This window comes from Candoia aspera, chromosome 1 (assembly GCF_035149785.1).
Source record: "Candoia aspera isolate rCanAsp1 chromosome 1, rCanAsp1.hap2, whole genome shotgun sequence".
NCBI lineage: Eukaryota > Metazoa > Chordata > Lepidosauria > Squamata > Boidae > Candoia > Candoia aspera.
In genome coordinates, this window is record NC_086153.1 from 327,308,830 (window position 1) to 327,321,505 (window position 12,676).

At 46.6% G+C, this 12,676-nt stretch overlaps 1 protein-coding gene across 1 annotated transcript in view; it reads right to left on the reverse strand.

Moving 5' to 3' along the window:
* The window catches only part of FANCM (FA complementation group M), a 50,899-nt gene that overhangs the window by 10,175 nt on the left and 28,048 nt on the right, over positions 1-12,676 (reverse strand). The window contains exons 14-16 of the mRNA XM_063289093.1: positions 8,666-10,529; positions 6,675-6,751; positions 6,514-6,579 (exon numbers count right to left, since the gene is read on the reverse strand). Coding sequence (XP_063145163.1) covers positions 6,514-6,579; positions 6,675-6,751; positions 8,666-10,529 — 2,007 coding nt within the window. The remainder of the gene's footprint in view (positions 1-6,513; positions 6,580-6,674; positions 6,752-8,665; positions 10,530-12,676) is intronic.

A 12,676-nucleotide genomic window follows, 5' to 3' on the forward strand; every position in this document is an offset into this window, starting at 1 on the left:
TGGAGTCTCCGGAGGTTGTGTGGCAGGTCCAGGCGTATTGCTACCGGGTTCACTATTTGCGTGACTCGGAACGGCCCGATGTACTTAGGCCCCAGTTTTTTCGAGGGTTGGGTTGACTTTAGGAACTTGGTGGATAGATAGGCCATATCCCCCGCCTGGAACGTCGGTTGTTGGCGCCGGTGCTTGTCGGCCTGCTCTTTGTAGGCAGCCTGTGCCTCCTTCAGCGCCGCCGTGATTACTGGCCATGCTTCCGCGATCTTCCGTCCCCAGTCGCTAGCGTCCACCTGGGGTTCCGGGGGTTGAGGTAGCTCCGGTATGGGGACGAAGTCGCGCCCCGAGACTACTTCGAACGGAGTTTTCCCCGTGCTCGTGTGGACGGCGTTGTTGTATGCGACTTCGGCGAACGGGAGCAGTTCAGCCCAGTCGTCTTGGTGGTAGTTAGTATATGATCGTATAAATTGCTCTAAGGTGGCATTAAGAACCTCAGTGGCTCCGTCCGTCTGAGGGTGCCAAGCCGTAGATAGGGCCTGTTGGGTCCCCGTCAGCTTCAGGAAGGCCCGCCAGAATTTGGAGGTGAACTGTGTGCCCCTGTCGGTCACCACCCGTGCGGGACATCCGTGTAGCCTGTACACGTGGATGAGGAAGAGTTTGGCTAGCTGTTGTGAGGATGGGACCGACGTGCAGGGGATGAAGTGGGCCTGCTTTGAGAAGTAGTCCTTCACCACCCAAATGGCCGTTTTCTTCTGGCTGGGTGGGAGGTCCACTATAAAATCCATAGAGATTTCCTCCCATGGGCGGGAGGGTTCTGCCACCCGTTGCAATAGCCCCGCGGGTTTGCCTGGTGCCCGTTTGACCCTAGCGCACGTTGGGCAGGACGCCACGTAGGTTTTTACGTCTCGCCTGAGCACGGGCCACCAGAATTGACGCCGTGTTAGGTGTAGGGTCTTGAGGAACCCAAAGTGTCCCGCTTGCTTGGCGTCGTGTGACCTATGCAAGATCGCCTGGCGTTGCGAGTCCGGGACGTAGATTCTGCCTTCCCCCCATGCCAGGTCTTGCGCCATCGTTACCTTGTCGGGGTTTGCCAGGAGCCAGGGGTCGGTTTTGAGGGCGGCGGCGAGGTCCGTGCGCATTCCCCCTGGTAGTTGCGGTTGGCTTCTTTCCGTCGCCGGTTGTCCCGCCGTCGGCTGCGCCGTAGAGTCGAGCTGCCTCCGTGCGCCGCTTCGGGTGGTCACGGCCATCCCCAGTTGCGAGGCGGATAGGACCGTCCCAATGGTGTCTGGGGCGGGCTCTTCGTCTTGAGGCAGTCGGGAGAGGGCGTCGGCCAGGAAGTTCTTCTTGCCCGGCATGAACTTCAGCTGGAAATCAAAGCGGCTGAAGAATTGGGCCCATCGGACCTGTTTTGGGCTAAGGCGTCTAGGCGTTCGTAGGGCCTCGAGGTTCCGGTGGTCCGTCCAGACCTCGAATGGTTGGGTGGCTCCCTCGAGTAGGTGTCGCCATGTCTCTAGTGCCGATTTCACCGCGAAGGCTTCTTTCTCCCAGACGTGCCATCGCCTCTCTGTCTCGGAGAACTTCCTTGACAGGTAGGCGCATGGTTTCAGGAGTCCCGTGGGGTCTTTCTGTAGCAGGATGGCTCCCAGGGAGAAGTCTGAGGCGTCGGCTTGGACCACGAACGGCCGTTCTGGGTCCGGGTGCGCGAGGATTGGCTCCGTAGTGAACAGCGCTTTCAGCTTGTCGAATGCGGTCTGGCACGCGGGAGTCCAATTCAGCACTGTGCCTGGGTTCTTGGCGCGTCGGGTGTCCCCCACCCCTTTGGTTTTGAGGAGGTCCGTTAAGGGGAGGGCTATCTCAGCGAACCCCCGGGCGAATGACCTGTAGAAATTCGCGAATCCCAGGAAGCTCTGTAGTTGCCGTCTGTTGCGGGGCCGCTCCCAGTTTAGCACCGCTTCGACTTTTGCGGGGTCCATTTCGATGCCGTCCCCGGAGATTCGATACCCCAGATAGTCTAGGCGCTCTTTGTGAAACTCGCACTTTGTAGGCTTTGCATAGAGCTGCGCCCTTCTGAGCTTGTCGAGGACTTGCCTGACTAGGGTTACATGTTCCTCGTGCGTTTTTGTGTAAATAAGGACGTCGTCGATGTAGACCAGGACCCCTTTAAACAGATGTTCATGCAGTACCTCATTGATGAGCTGCATGAACACCCCAGGGGCCCCCGCGAGTCCGAAGGGCAGTACCATGTACTGGAAAGCGCCTAGGGGGCAGTTAAACGCCGTCTTCCATTCGTCCCCCTCCCTGATTCGGATGCGATAGTACGCCTCGCGAAGGTCCAATTTGGAAAAGACTTTGCCCGTGGACAGGTGGGCGAGCATGTCCTTCACCAGGGGTAAGGGGTATTTGTTGGACAGGGAAGCCGCGTTTAGGCCCCGGTAGTCGGTGCAGAGCCGTAGGGTCCCGTCTTTCTTCTCCCGGAATAAGACGGGGGCTCCGACCGGTGAGCATGCTGGCTCTATGAATCCCCTGTCTAGGTTTTTATCGATGAACTCCCGGAGGGTTGCCATCTCCTTCGGGGTCATCGAATAGATCTTTGGTCGAGGTAAGGGGACGTCGGGCAGTAGGTCGATCCGGCAATCCATCTTGCGGTGGGGGGGTAGTTGGTCAGCCTCTGCCTCTCCGAAGACCTCGGAGAAGTCGGCGTATTGTTCTGGTAGGTCTGCTGTGGTAGCGGCGTTGTCTTGTGTGGTCGCCTCCGCTCGTCCTACCGTGGGGTTGCTTTTGCCAGCTGGTACTGGTGCTCGATACTCGCCGTCGCCGAATGTGAAGGTGCGGGTCGCCCAGTTGATCCGCGGGTTGTTTGTCGCGAGCCATGGCATCCCCAGGACTGCAATGGGCCGTCCGATGTGCGTGACTACGAACGATGTGCGCTCGGTGTGAGTGCCCATTTGCAGGGTGACCGGCTCGGTTTGTAGCGTGGCTGGTTTCCCTCCCGCTGTAGAGCCGTCCAGCTGGTGGAATGCCAGCGGCGTGGGGAGGGGGAAGCAGCGGAGGTCGAGTTTGGCGACTAGGTCGGGGTGGATGAGGTTTTTTGAGCACCCCGAGTCCACTAGTGCCGCGGCCGTGGTGGCTCCGTTGCCGGCAGAGAGTTGAATTGCTGCCAATATTACGGAGCTTTTGTCGTTTCGTTGAGGTGGTCCGCGTTGCTGTCCCACCGCCTGCCTCGCCACGCGTCTCAGAGCAGGTGGGGAGCATTTTCCGCCGGCTGGTCGGGGTCGGTATTGTCCTCTTCCCCCCAGTAAGCGTCCCAGCCCTCTTCCGGTGTCGCTGTGGCCACGGTCATTCGGCGGTGAGGAGGCGGCCCCGGGTTGGGTGGTTTGGGGCTAATTTTCGGGGTGGGCTTGGGCGCGCTGGTCGGCGGTCGGTTGGCGAAGCAATCCGCCGTCTTGTGCCCTAATTTGCCACACCTCCCGCAGGGCTCCCGGTTGAACTTCTTTTTTGGGTATATGGGGCCGGCCATCCCCCCGTGTGGTGCGGGTACCTTTTTCCCGGCATAGTTTGTGTCTTCCGTGGTTGTCATGAGGAAGGTGCGGTGCGCGTGTTCGGCTTTCCCCGCGAGGTGGATCCACCCGTGTAACGTTTCTGGGTCGTCGCGGTAGAGGGCCCATTGGAGAACGTCGCGGTTGAGCCCCCTTTTGAAGATTTCCAGCAGGGTGGTCTCGGACCAGTCGCTGACCTTCCCCGCGAGGGCTTTGAACTCCAGGGCGTAGTCAGGGACCGTGCGTGTGCCCTGTTTAAGTCTTTGGAGTGCGCTTTTCGCCCGTACTTTGGCTAGGGGGTCTTCGAAGTAGTTTTTCATCTCTTTGATGAAAGCAGGGAAGGTGGCGAGGGCGGGGGAGCTGGACTCGTACAGTTGGACGTACCAGTCCGCCGCCCTGTCTTGGAGTTTGATCGCCACGGCGGCGATCTTGTCGGCCTCGGAGTCATAGGAGTGTCCGTGCCTCCCCATGAACTCCCTAGCGTTGGTCACGAAAAACGAGAGTTTTGTGGGGGTCCCATCGAAGAAGATGGGGAAGTCCTTTGGGGCCCGGGCGTTTTGTGCGGCCCCGCCTCTCGCTTCCCGGGGTGTGGTGTCGGCCGCCTGTGCCGTCTGCTGGCTCTCCGCTGGCCCGTGTGGGTTCGGTGCTTCGCTCGGGGTGTGGGCTTGTGCGGGGACGTCGGGTGGCGCGGGGGGCATAAGCGCCTGGAGCATGGTCCGGAGTTCCGTCAGTTGAGCCCGCATGGCCGCGAGTTCAGCTCGTGCCTCCTCGTCCACAGCCCGCGCCGCCGCTAGGGCCGGTTCCGTTGGCGCGTCCTCGGGGGTGGGTTGCCGGCGGGGTTCATCGTCCCTCTGCCGCGGGTCCGCTTCCTCCGCCGTCTGATGGGTGTCTCCGTCGTCCTCCTCCGTGTTGAGCGCCGTGGGGCTGTCGCTCCACGCCCGTTGCTGGGGTGCGATGTGGAGCGCGGGGTCCTCCGCTGGTTTCGGAAGTCGTGCTGCTCCCTCCCGCGGTCGGGTTGCCTCCGTCGCCATCTCCCCTTGGGGTTGGAGCTGAGGCTCGGGTCGGGTGGGGTGGGCGTCCATGGCTCCGGGAGTCCGCGGTGCCTCTGGCCTTGGTCGGTCCTCCTCTGTCTCTTGCCGCGCGGCTCGCCCTCCTTGCCCGCGCCGTTCCGGCCTCATCTTGCTGGTCTTCTTGCCGTCTACTCCTCCCGCGGCTCGTTGTCGTCCGGTGGGGCTCGGCGAGGCTGAGTTTATGACTCTCAGCTTTATGTCATGCGCTGCCTACCTCTGAATAACATTCAGACACTGGTTTGCGAATCAGGCTCTGGTTTATTGCAGGGCAGGTACAGCGTTGGTAGAAAAAAGCTGAGAGTGACAGGAGCGCGCCGGTGCGGGGTTTAAATACCCCGCGCCGGTCAGCGCCCCCTCGCTCACGGTCACGTCACCCCCCTTTGTCCCATGCGTTGCCCTGCCGGTGGGTGAGGGTTTCCGGGATCGCCCATCATCAGGTTTCCATTCTTCTGCTGATTGCTTTCAGCTGGGCGATCCCCGTTGTATTGCCGCTGATGGCTTGGGTGGCTCCGTGATCCGTTTAGCTATTGTTTGTTAGCCGTTAGTCGTTGTGGGTTGATGGCTACTTAACTTGTACCCCTTCACCTATTTCCTTGTCATTGTCATGTGTGCCATTGCGCTGATGACTTTAGCTCAACGGCACTCATGACACTGTATTTTATGGTCGATAACACAAGGATTTCTTATTTGTCTGCTACAAAATGGGGTTAGCTAGATGAAGAAGGGACAGAGTCTTCTCGTATCTCTTGAAATCCCACTACTGTTACAGGCCACTTAGGGCTGAATTTTTCTTTGGCTTGAGTCGAGTTTTAGTGTGAAGAATTTTTAACTTATTTTAGCACTCTCTTGTTTGGAAGTTTACGATTTGTTCAGCAACTGTACTGATTTCTGTTATTCTATCACTTTATTGGATGTTTATTATATAAATTACCTGAGATCGCATAGTTAAAAGCAGCCTAAAATATCTTTAAATACATACTGTAAATGTATGGACAGTTAAGTTCATCTGTTCCTTTGAGTCTGAATAGCAATAATGGGTTGTTGTCCTACTACTACTGATAAAGTATTCCATCCAATGAGAAGACAACCCTGTTACACAGAATAATTACAATTGCTATGACGAACCATTTTACAAATTGCCATAGAGTGTAGTTCTATGTTCTACTGCCTTTACTACTAACCCCTTTTTCTCTGCATGTATAAATGTTTGTATAGTATATGTGAGTGTATGTGGATGTGTGTGTGTATATGCATTCACACATTCATATATGCATAAATCACAAATGATACATCTTATAAAATAAGCTTATGCCATAACAAATTTATTAAACTTGAAAAATAAGACGGTTGTTTTTGCTGAAACAAGCTAACGTCACTAGTCAGTGTGTATAATAATGAGGGATTTAGACCAATGGCCTGATGTGGTATAAAATAGCTTTCAGTTTTCCAATATTGTGAACAGTATTACAATATTATTATTGCAAAATAAAAAAAATATTTTACTGTTAGAGTAGACAGATATGTGATGGGGGGAGGGGAGGTGCCTTCATGGGAGGTGCCTCCTGGACAAATCCATGCAGTTTTTGTGGCAACATTTTAGAAATGGTTTATCTTCTTCCTAGGGCTGAGAGAATGACTAGCTTTGTGCCTAAGGCAGGACTAGAACTCCCAGTCTCCCAGTTTCTAGTCTGCTGACTTTAACCAATACACCAAATTGGCTCTCATTTGAACATTACCAGACCTTTTACTTAAAAACTTAAATTAAAAAGAAATTCTTCTCCTATGTTAGCAAACTAAGCAATCCTGCCATGCTGATGGACAACATAAAATTTTACTTAGATATGCTTATTCAAGCCAAGTTGAGCGACACATGTTTTAGGTACATTCTTTCTACACTATTCAGAGAAGAAACTTACTGCAATGAGTGGACGCTTCCGTTTCTTGACAGCATGAATTGGTGATTCAAAGTCACAGTCACTAATCTAAGAAAGAATGAATGAATGAACATCTATTTAGAAGTCCCAAAGAGTAATGTTTTATTTACTTAAAATTGCTTAATTGTAGCTAAATTACTCACATCTGGAGTTCTCAAAATGTTTCTTTTTCTCTTTTTTTTCTTGAGAGAAGACAATTTTTCACCTTCATTGCTGTCTCCTACAGTGAAGAATTAATAAAAAGAACCTGAAAATTTCCCCATGCAATGTACTAATTAGTTAGACAGAAAATATACATTTCAAAATATGTAAGGCAATTTCTTGTTTGCCAGAAATTCCCTAACAATGCAAAGCTAGAGAGGTTAAAACAGTATTTCCCATCAGGGGAACAAAATAAAAGAGATGGGAAAACATTAGGCATGGGTCCAGGGTACCCGAGGGACCGTCTCATCCCCACTGCACATCAACCCGTCCCACCCGATCATGCAGGGAGGGCATGTTACGGACCCCGTCTGTAAGAGAATTCCATCTGGCAGGGTCCAGGGAGCAGGCCTTCTCTGCAGTGGCCCCTGCCCTTTGGAACATCCTTCCCCCAGAGATAAGATAGATTCCATCTCTTGTGGCCTTTAGAAAACAACTGAAGACCTGGTTTTGCCACCTTGCCTGGGTCAAGGAGGGAAATAATCACTCCTGTAAATGGCTGGTGCCCTAAAATGGCCCTTTAGATGTATGTGAGTGGTATTATAACTATTATTGTCATGTGGATTTTATACTATATTTATGGTTTATATTATTATACTGTATTTGATATTTATTGTGTTTATAATAGATGCTTTTACCGTTGTTGTAAACAGCCCAGAGTCCCTCCTTTGTGGGGAGATGGGCACTGGCAAAATTCAATCAATCAATCAATCAATCAATCAATCAATCAGCTTTACTTATTGAATCTGGACATGACTGCTGTCCATACAAATAAGCCCTCTAGCACAAGAAGCATATCCAACTAGCTGAGTTTCTGTATTTTGTTTCTCATCCCTAATCAAGTGCATTATTCTTTATTTTGAGGAGGAAATAAGAGATATACCAAGAGGTCAGTCTGATACAATATTTCAAAGCAGCAAATCAAATCTTGCTTATCAGTCTTAGGACAGCTTTATGATGATTTCCAAGAATCATTCTTTTACCTACAAATGCTTCTGTGTGCATTTAAATGTACAAACCCAGCAACTGTAAAAAAATAAATAAATAGGGATCATATATATTCTCACAAGAAGATGCACCATTTGAAATTAGGATTATTTTAGTTAATGTAACATGGAAATAACTTAAAAGTTCTAGAAATTATTCTCTAGGGGTATGAAGAGCTTCAAAATGGCATTCAAAGCTATGCTCAAGCACCTTCTAAAAGTGCTCTGACAAAGTGTAGTGGCCTCATTTCCAAATGGAGCAAAATGGCTGTGCCACCTCATTCCAACCAAAAAGGCAAGTGGGCTATCCAAAGTGGTTAGCCGATCTCAGTGCTTTGACAAAGCACCTCCACTCCACACACCCCTTTTATTCTCACATACTCCAATTCATATTTAAGTAGTTTGATGTACACTGCCTGCAGCACTATCTTTTAAAAAGAGCACAGCTTCTTAGGAAGCCTAGTGAACTTTAATAAAACTAAAGTTCATGGAGAGACAAATGTGATGCCCTTAAAGGGCTGCATGTTATGTGGTAGCCATGTTCATTAATTTTACATAATGTTTTATGTATCTTATTTCTGTTTTGCATATTGGTATTTGGAACATGTTCTCTTTTCTTGAAAAGCAAATCATAAATAACAGTTAACTAATAGGAAAGCAAATTATATATGATTGTTTCCTTGCAATGACACAGAGATACCCAAATCACTGATTTAGCTTCAGAAAACCTGGGAGTTATTTTTATATGTGAACAATTACTACTAATATGTGTGAGAGAATCTATGAGTTCTAACATATTTATATTTGAGCATTCAAGAATCAGAAGATGCATTATGTCATCTAGATATAGCTGCATCATTTTTCTTACACATTCATTCTTGCATTTAAAATCTTAACTTCAGCAGAAAGCCTGCTAGAATAATTTAGGTTTTCATTTTTGGTCTTACCAGGTTCATGGGATGGAACATCCTCTACTCCAAAAGCTGATTTTGCCAAGACTTTAACTATACTGCTGTTTGCTTTCCTTGAAACTCTCCTCTGTGAGATTTCTGGATTATTTCTAGAGCAAGAACCCACAGTTCTAATATGTATCACCTGTCCACCTCTTGGTGTGGAACACACAGTTTCTACGAAGTTTGGTGACTGGTAAAATCTCTGTCTTGCTGGTGTCAAAGGAGATGCCAAGGAAATAGCATGTTCAATCACTGCTCGACCAGAATTCTGGTTTTGCAAGTTTAATGGTGTAGAAGATTTAGTCACATTAAAATCTTCATTAATAGGATATTTCTTTACCAAGCTACTATCTGAGAGAGAGGTTTCAACCCTATTGGAGTGACTAGCTACAGGGCTCCCCCTATTTTTCATGGAGTTCATTTGCTCTAAGGTCTCATCTTCTGACTCTTGAAAAGAAAATCCAAGGTCAAAGTTAAGAGAGAACAAATCCTGAGAAGCATTATACAGCTCTCCATGATCATGGGGGTTTGCTTTGCTTCCATGATCGAGATCACCAGAGACCTCCACTGCTTTATCTCTATGTGGTATCAAAGAAGGTACGGGATTTGCTTTGCAAACAGAGACAAGTTTGTCAGAAAAATGCCATTCAAAGATTCTTGCTTTGTTACTCTGTGCGTTGGCTTGGCTACACAAGCCAGGTAATTCTGAAGGCATCCCCATTTTTTCAACTGGAGGATGGCTACTCTCTGCACAGTGATTTCTCAATAAACGCATAGAACAATCTTCATCAGGGCTTACATTTCTTCCAGATCGTTTGCACATTTTTTTACAGCTTTTACCACCATCCCTTTCCAAAGAATTCATCATTGGATTATCATTTACTATTGACAGTTTTCCCCCTTGAATTCCATTCTGTTCTTCAGTTTCATCCTCAAAAATGTCATCCCAGCTAAGATCATTTACACTGCTAATGAAAGTATCTGGAATGTTATTTGTTTCCAAATGATAGGTATCCACTGAACACTGTTTATGGGTATTTAAGAGTTCACAGCTGTTCGGAGGTGAAATGGATACACTCTTGAAACATACATTTTTTTCTGGAAAAATATTGTCTTTAGACCTACTGGAAACATATTGCTGCAATGAATCAAATTGCGGGCCTTCATTCACCCTCTTTTCCAAAGAAGCAAAGCATTCATTCAGAGATGGCGGGGACTGCGACAGAAGTCTTGCTACATTTATCTGGATGTCTTTTCCCCAAGAAAGGTCTTCATCAGCATTTGCTTCAGAAAACCCAAACAAATCAGTATCTGGCACTGGTAGATAAAATAAAGATGAAAGATGTGAATCATCTGCAAAGCAACCATAGCCAGAATCCACACACTGTCCATTCTGTATGCAACTTTCAGGGGCCGGCTGAATTATTTTTGTTACAGCCTTTTCAGGATTAACATGAGTGCTTCCTTGAATACTTGTGTTGGTGGCTGCATCCATATTTTCTTGATTCTCATCTGCCAAACTTTTATGTCCTGTAGCTTCAAGAAATGGTGATATGCTTGTTGAAAAGCAATCTGAAAAGCTGTCATCCTTTTTAGCATGAGCTGCAGTTTCTACACCAATCACTTGAGGTCTTCTCACAGATTTAAAACTGGCCGCTTTAAAGAGTGACATACATTCTGCATCAAACTCCTGTAAGGAATGTTTCCCTTTGGCTATAGCTGCTGCTTTCTTCCCAGATAATGATCCTTTTTCAAGAGCCACAGTATCACAGCACCTTTTGTTTATCTGAACATTTGATGCATGAACATCTTCCCGAGGAACATAAGGTTGAATTTCCAACTCATAGGTGCACTCTCCCTAGTTAAGACAATAAAGAAAAAAAAAACTTTATTTTTGAAGTTTACACAGTTACAATCTTTACCTTTGCATCATTTGTATTCACTATGCTGCTGTCATTTTACAGAATGGAAATTGATAGAAAAGAGGAAGCATATGCCCAAGTTCACTCAATGAGCCTTCTACCTTTTCAGGTAATTTATTTGAAATTCAAGGCCAATGCTGTCAACTTGAGCACATTGATTTGCTTCTTCTTTTTGAATGTGACAAGACTGAATAGAAAGGGAGGAGTTGCATCATACGTTACATTAATAAAAATAATAGTTATTATTCAATTTATATTCTTTTTTGCACAAAATATACTCAAGATGACAGAAATATTCACAACTGCATAGCAATCTAAGGGAATCCACTTGGTGGCTTTAAAATAAATTGAAATTTGGGTGGATCAAAGTAAGTGGGTTAATATAATTGAAAGAAGGAATAAAAACAATGTTGTTATTGATGACTACTATTGGCTATCCAGCCAAGGATAAGACTTTCCAAAAGTTAATTGCAGAGATTTCAAAGAGGCAAGAAACAGTAGCAATGGGGGACTGTAAGTATATCAATTGTTGGAAGATAAATTTTGCCCAGCATGGTCCTTCAGGAAAATTCCACACTTCTGTCACTCACAACTTTCTATTTCAGAAGATGCAAGAAGATTCAAGTGGATACTCTTGATTTAATGTTAACCAATAGGGAGGACTTAACTGAAAAAAAGTAGAAGTAGCAATAATATTTATAATAATATATTATTATTTTCCATGTAATGCTAACATTATTGATTTTAAATAAAAATTAAAGATGAGTATAGTGATATGCATATTACATACTTCAAGAAAACACATTTTAATAAATTCAGAACAATAATAAGTCAGATTCCATGGCAAGTGAAACTAATGAGAAATTAAGTTCTAAAAAAATCTGAATCACAAAGAATTCAAATGAGAGAAAATGGAGGACAACAGAAGCCGGTGTCAGTGAACAAAAATATATATATGGTTCTGCAGCCTCGCTTGGGGTGGAGAGGGGAATAGAGTTACATGGGGATGGTTGTTATAGACCACTCCTCCCACACTTGGGCTGTTTTAGATGTTTCATAGCTTGGATTTTTTATTCTTTATTTCTATTTATAGTATTTTTACTGGATTTTATTTTTTGTATTATTCTGATGGTTTTAATCACTTGTTGTAAACCGCCCAGAGGCCTCCGACGGGAGGAGATGGGCGGGGATAAATTAGATAAATAAATAAACAAATATATTTAAAAAACTAGGTTATCAAACACTCACTGAAGATAGCAAAAGGCTGATAGATACAAAGGAAAGGCATGACTTTCTTACTTTGGCTCATTTTTCTCCAAAAAGAGGGTAGCATTAAGGAACTATTAACTCAATCAATCAACCAAGCAGCAAACAACAGCCCAATCAAAGAACTCCCAAGGAGAGAACCACACCCCCACCAGCACAAGCAGGGCAAGCCACGGTATATAAACTGAGAGCAAGGCCCACTCCCTCTTCGCACTGAAGATGTTGCCTAGTCTGGCAATGAAACGTCTGCAAGAAAAAAACAGGGCTCAGAACACCAAGGACTCCACAAGAAGAACTTTTCTATAATTTTGGACTGCTAAATGCACATAACCTTTTTTACAGAAACAAACAAATCTGATAAAGATATAAAAAAGCAATCCTCTGGGGAAGGTAGAGTACTTAAATTTCACATCAGTTAGCATGATTCCAGAGTCACTGGGAGTCAGATGGCATATACATCATCATCATCATCATCATGAATGTCTCACTAAATGCTTTATAAAGAGTATAGTAAAGAGTGAAAAGACTCCATCAAGTTCAAATAGACTCCAGATTACTAAGCAGACATATCCATGCAGTTTTCTTTGCAACAGTATGGAAATAGTTTGCTTCTCTCTCTCCTTAATCTAGCCTCCAGTTCTGAAATTCCATGGTAGTCTCCCATCCAGCTACCAACCAGGCTCAAATCTGCTTAGTTTTTGAGCCCAGACAAAGCCAGCCAGGTGCTGCCACCTGCTGAATTAGATTAACAAGTACAGTTTTATTTTCTTACATGTCCAAGTAACAATTTAATGTTCCATGGCAAAATCATACCTAC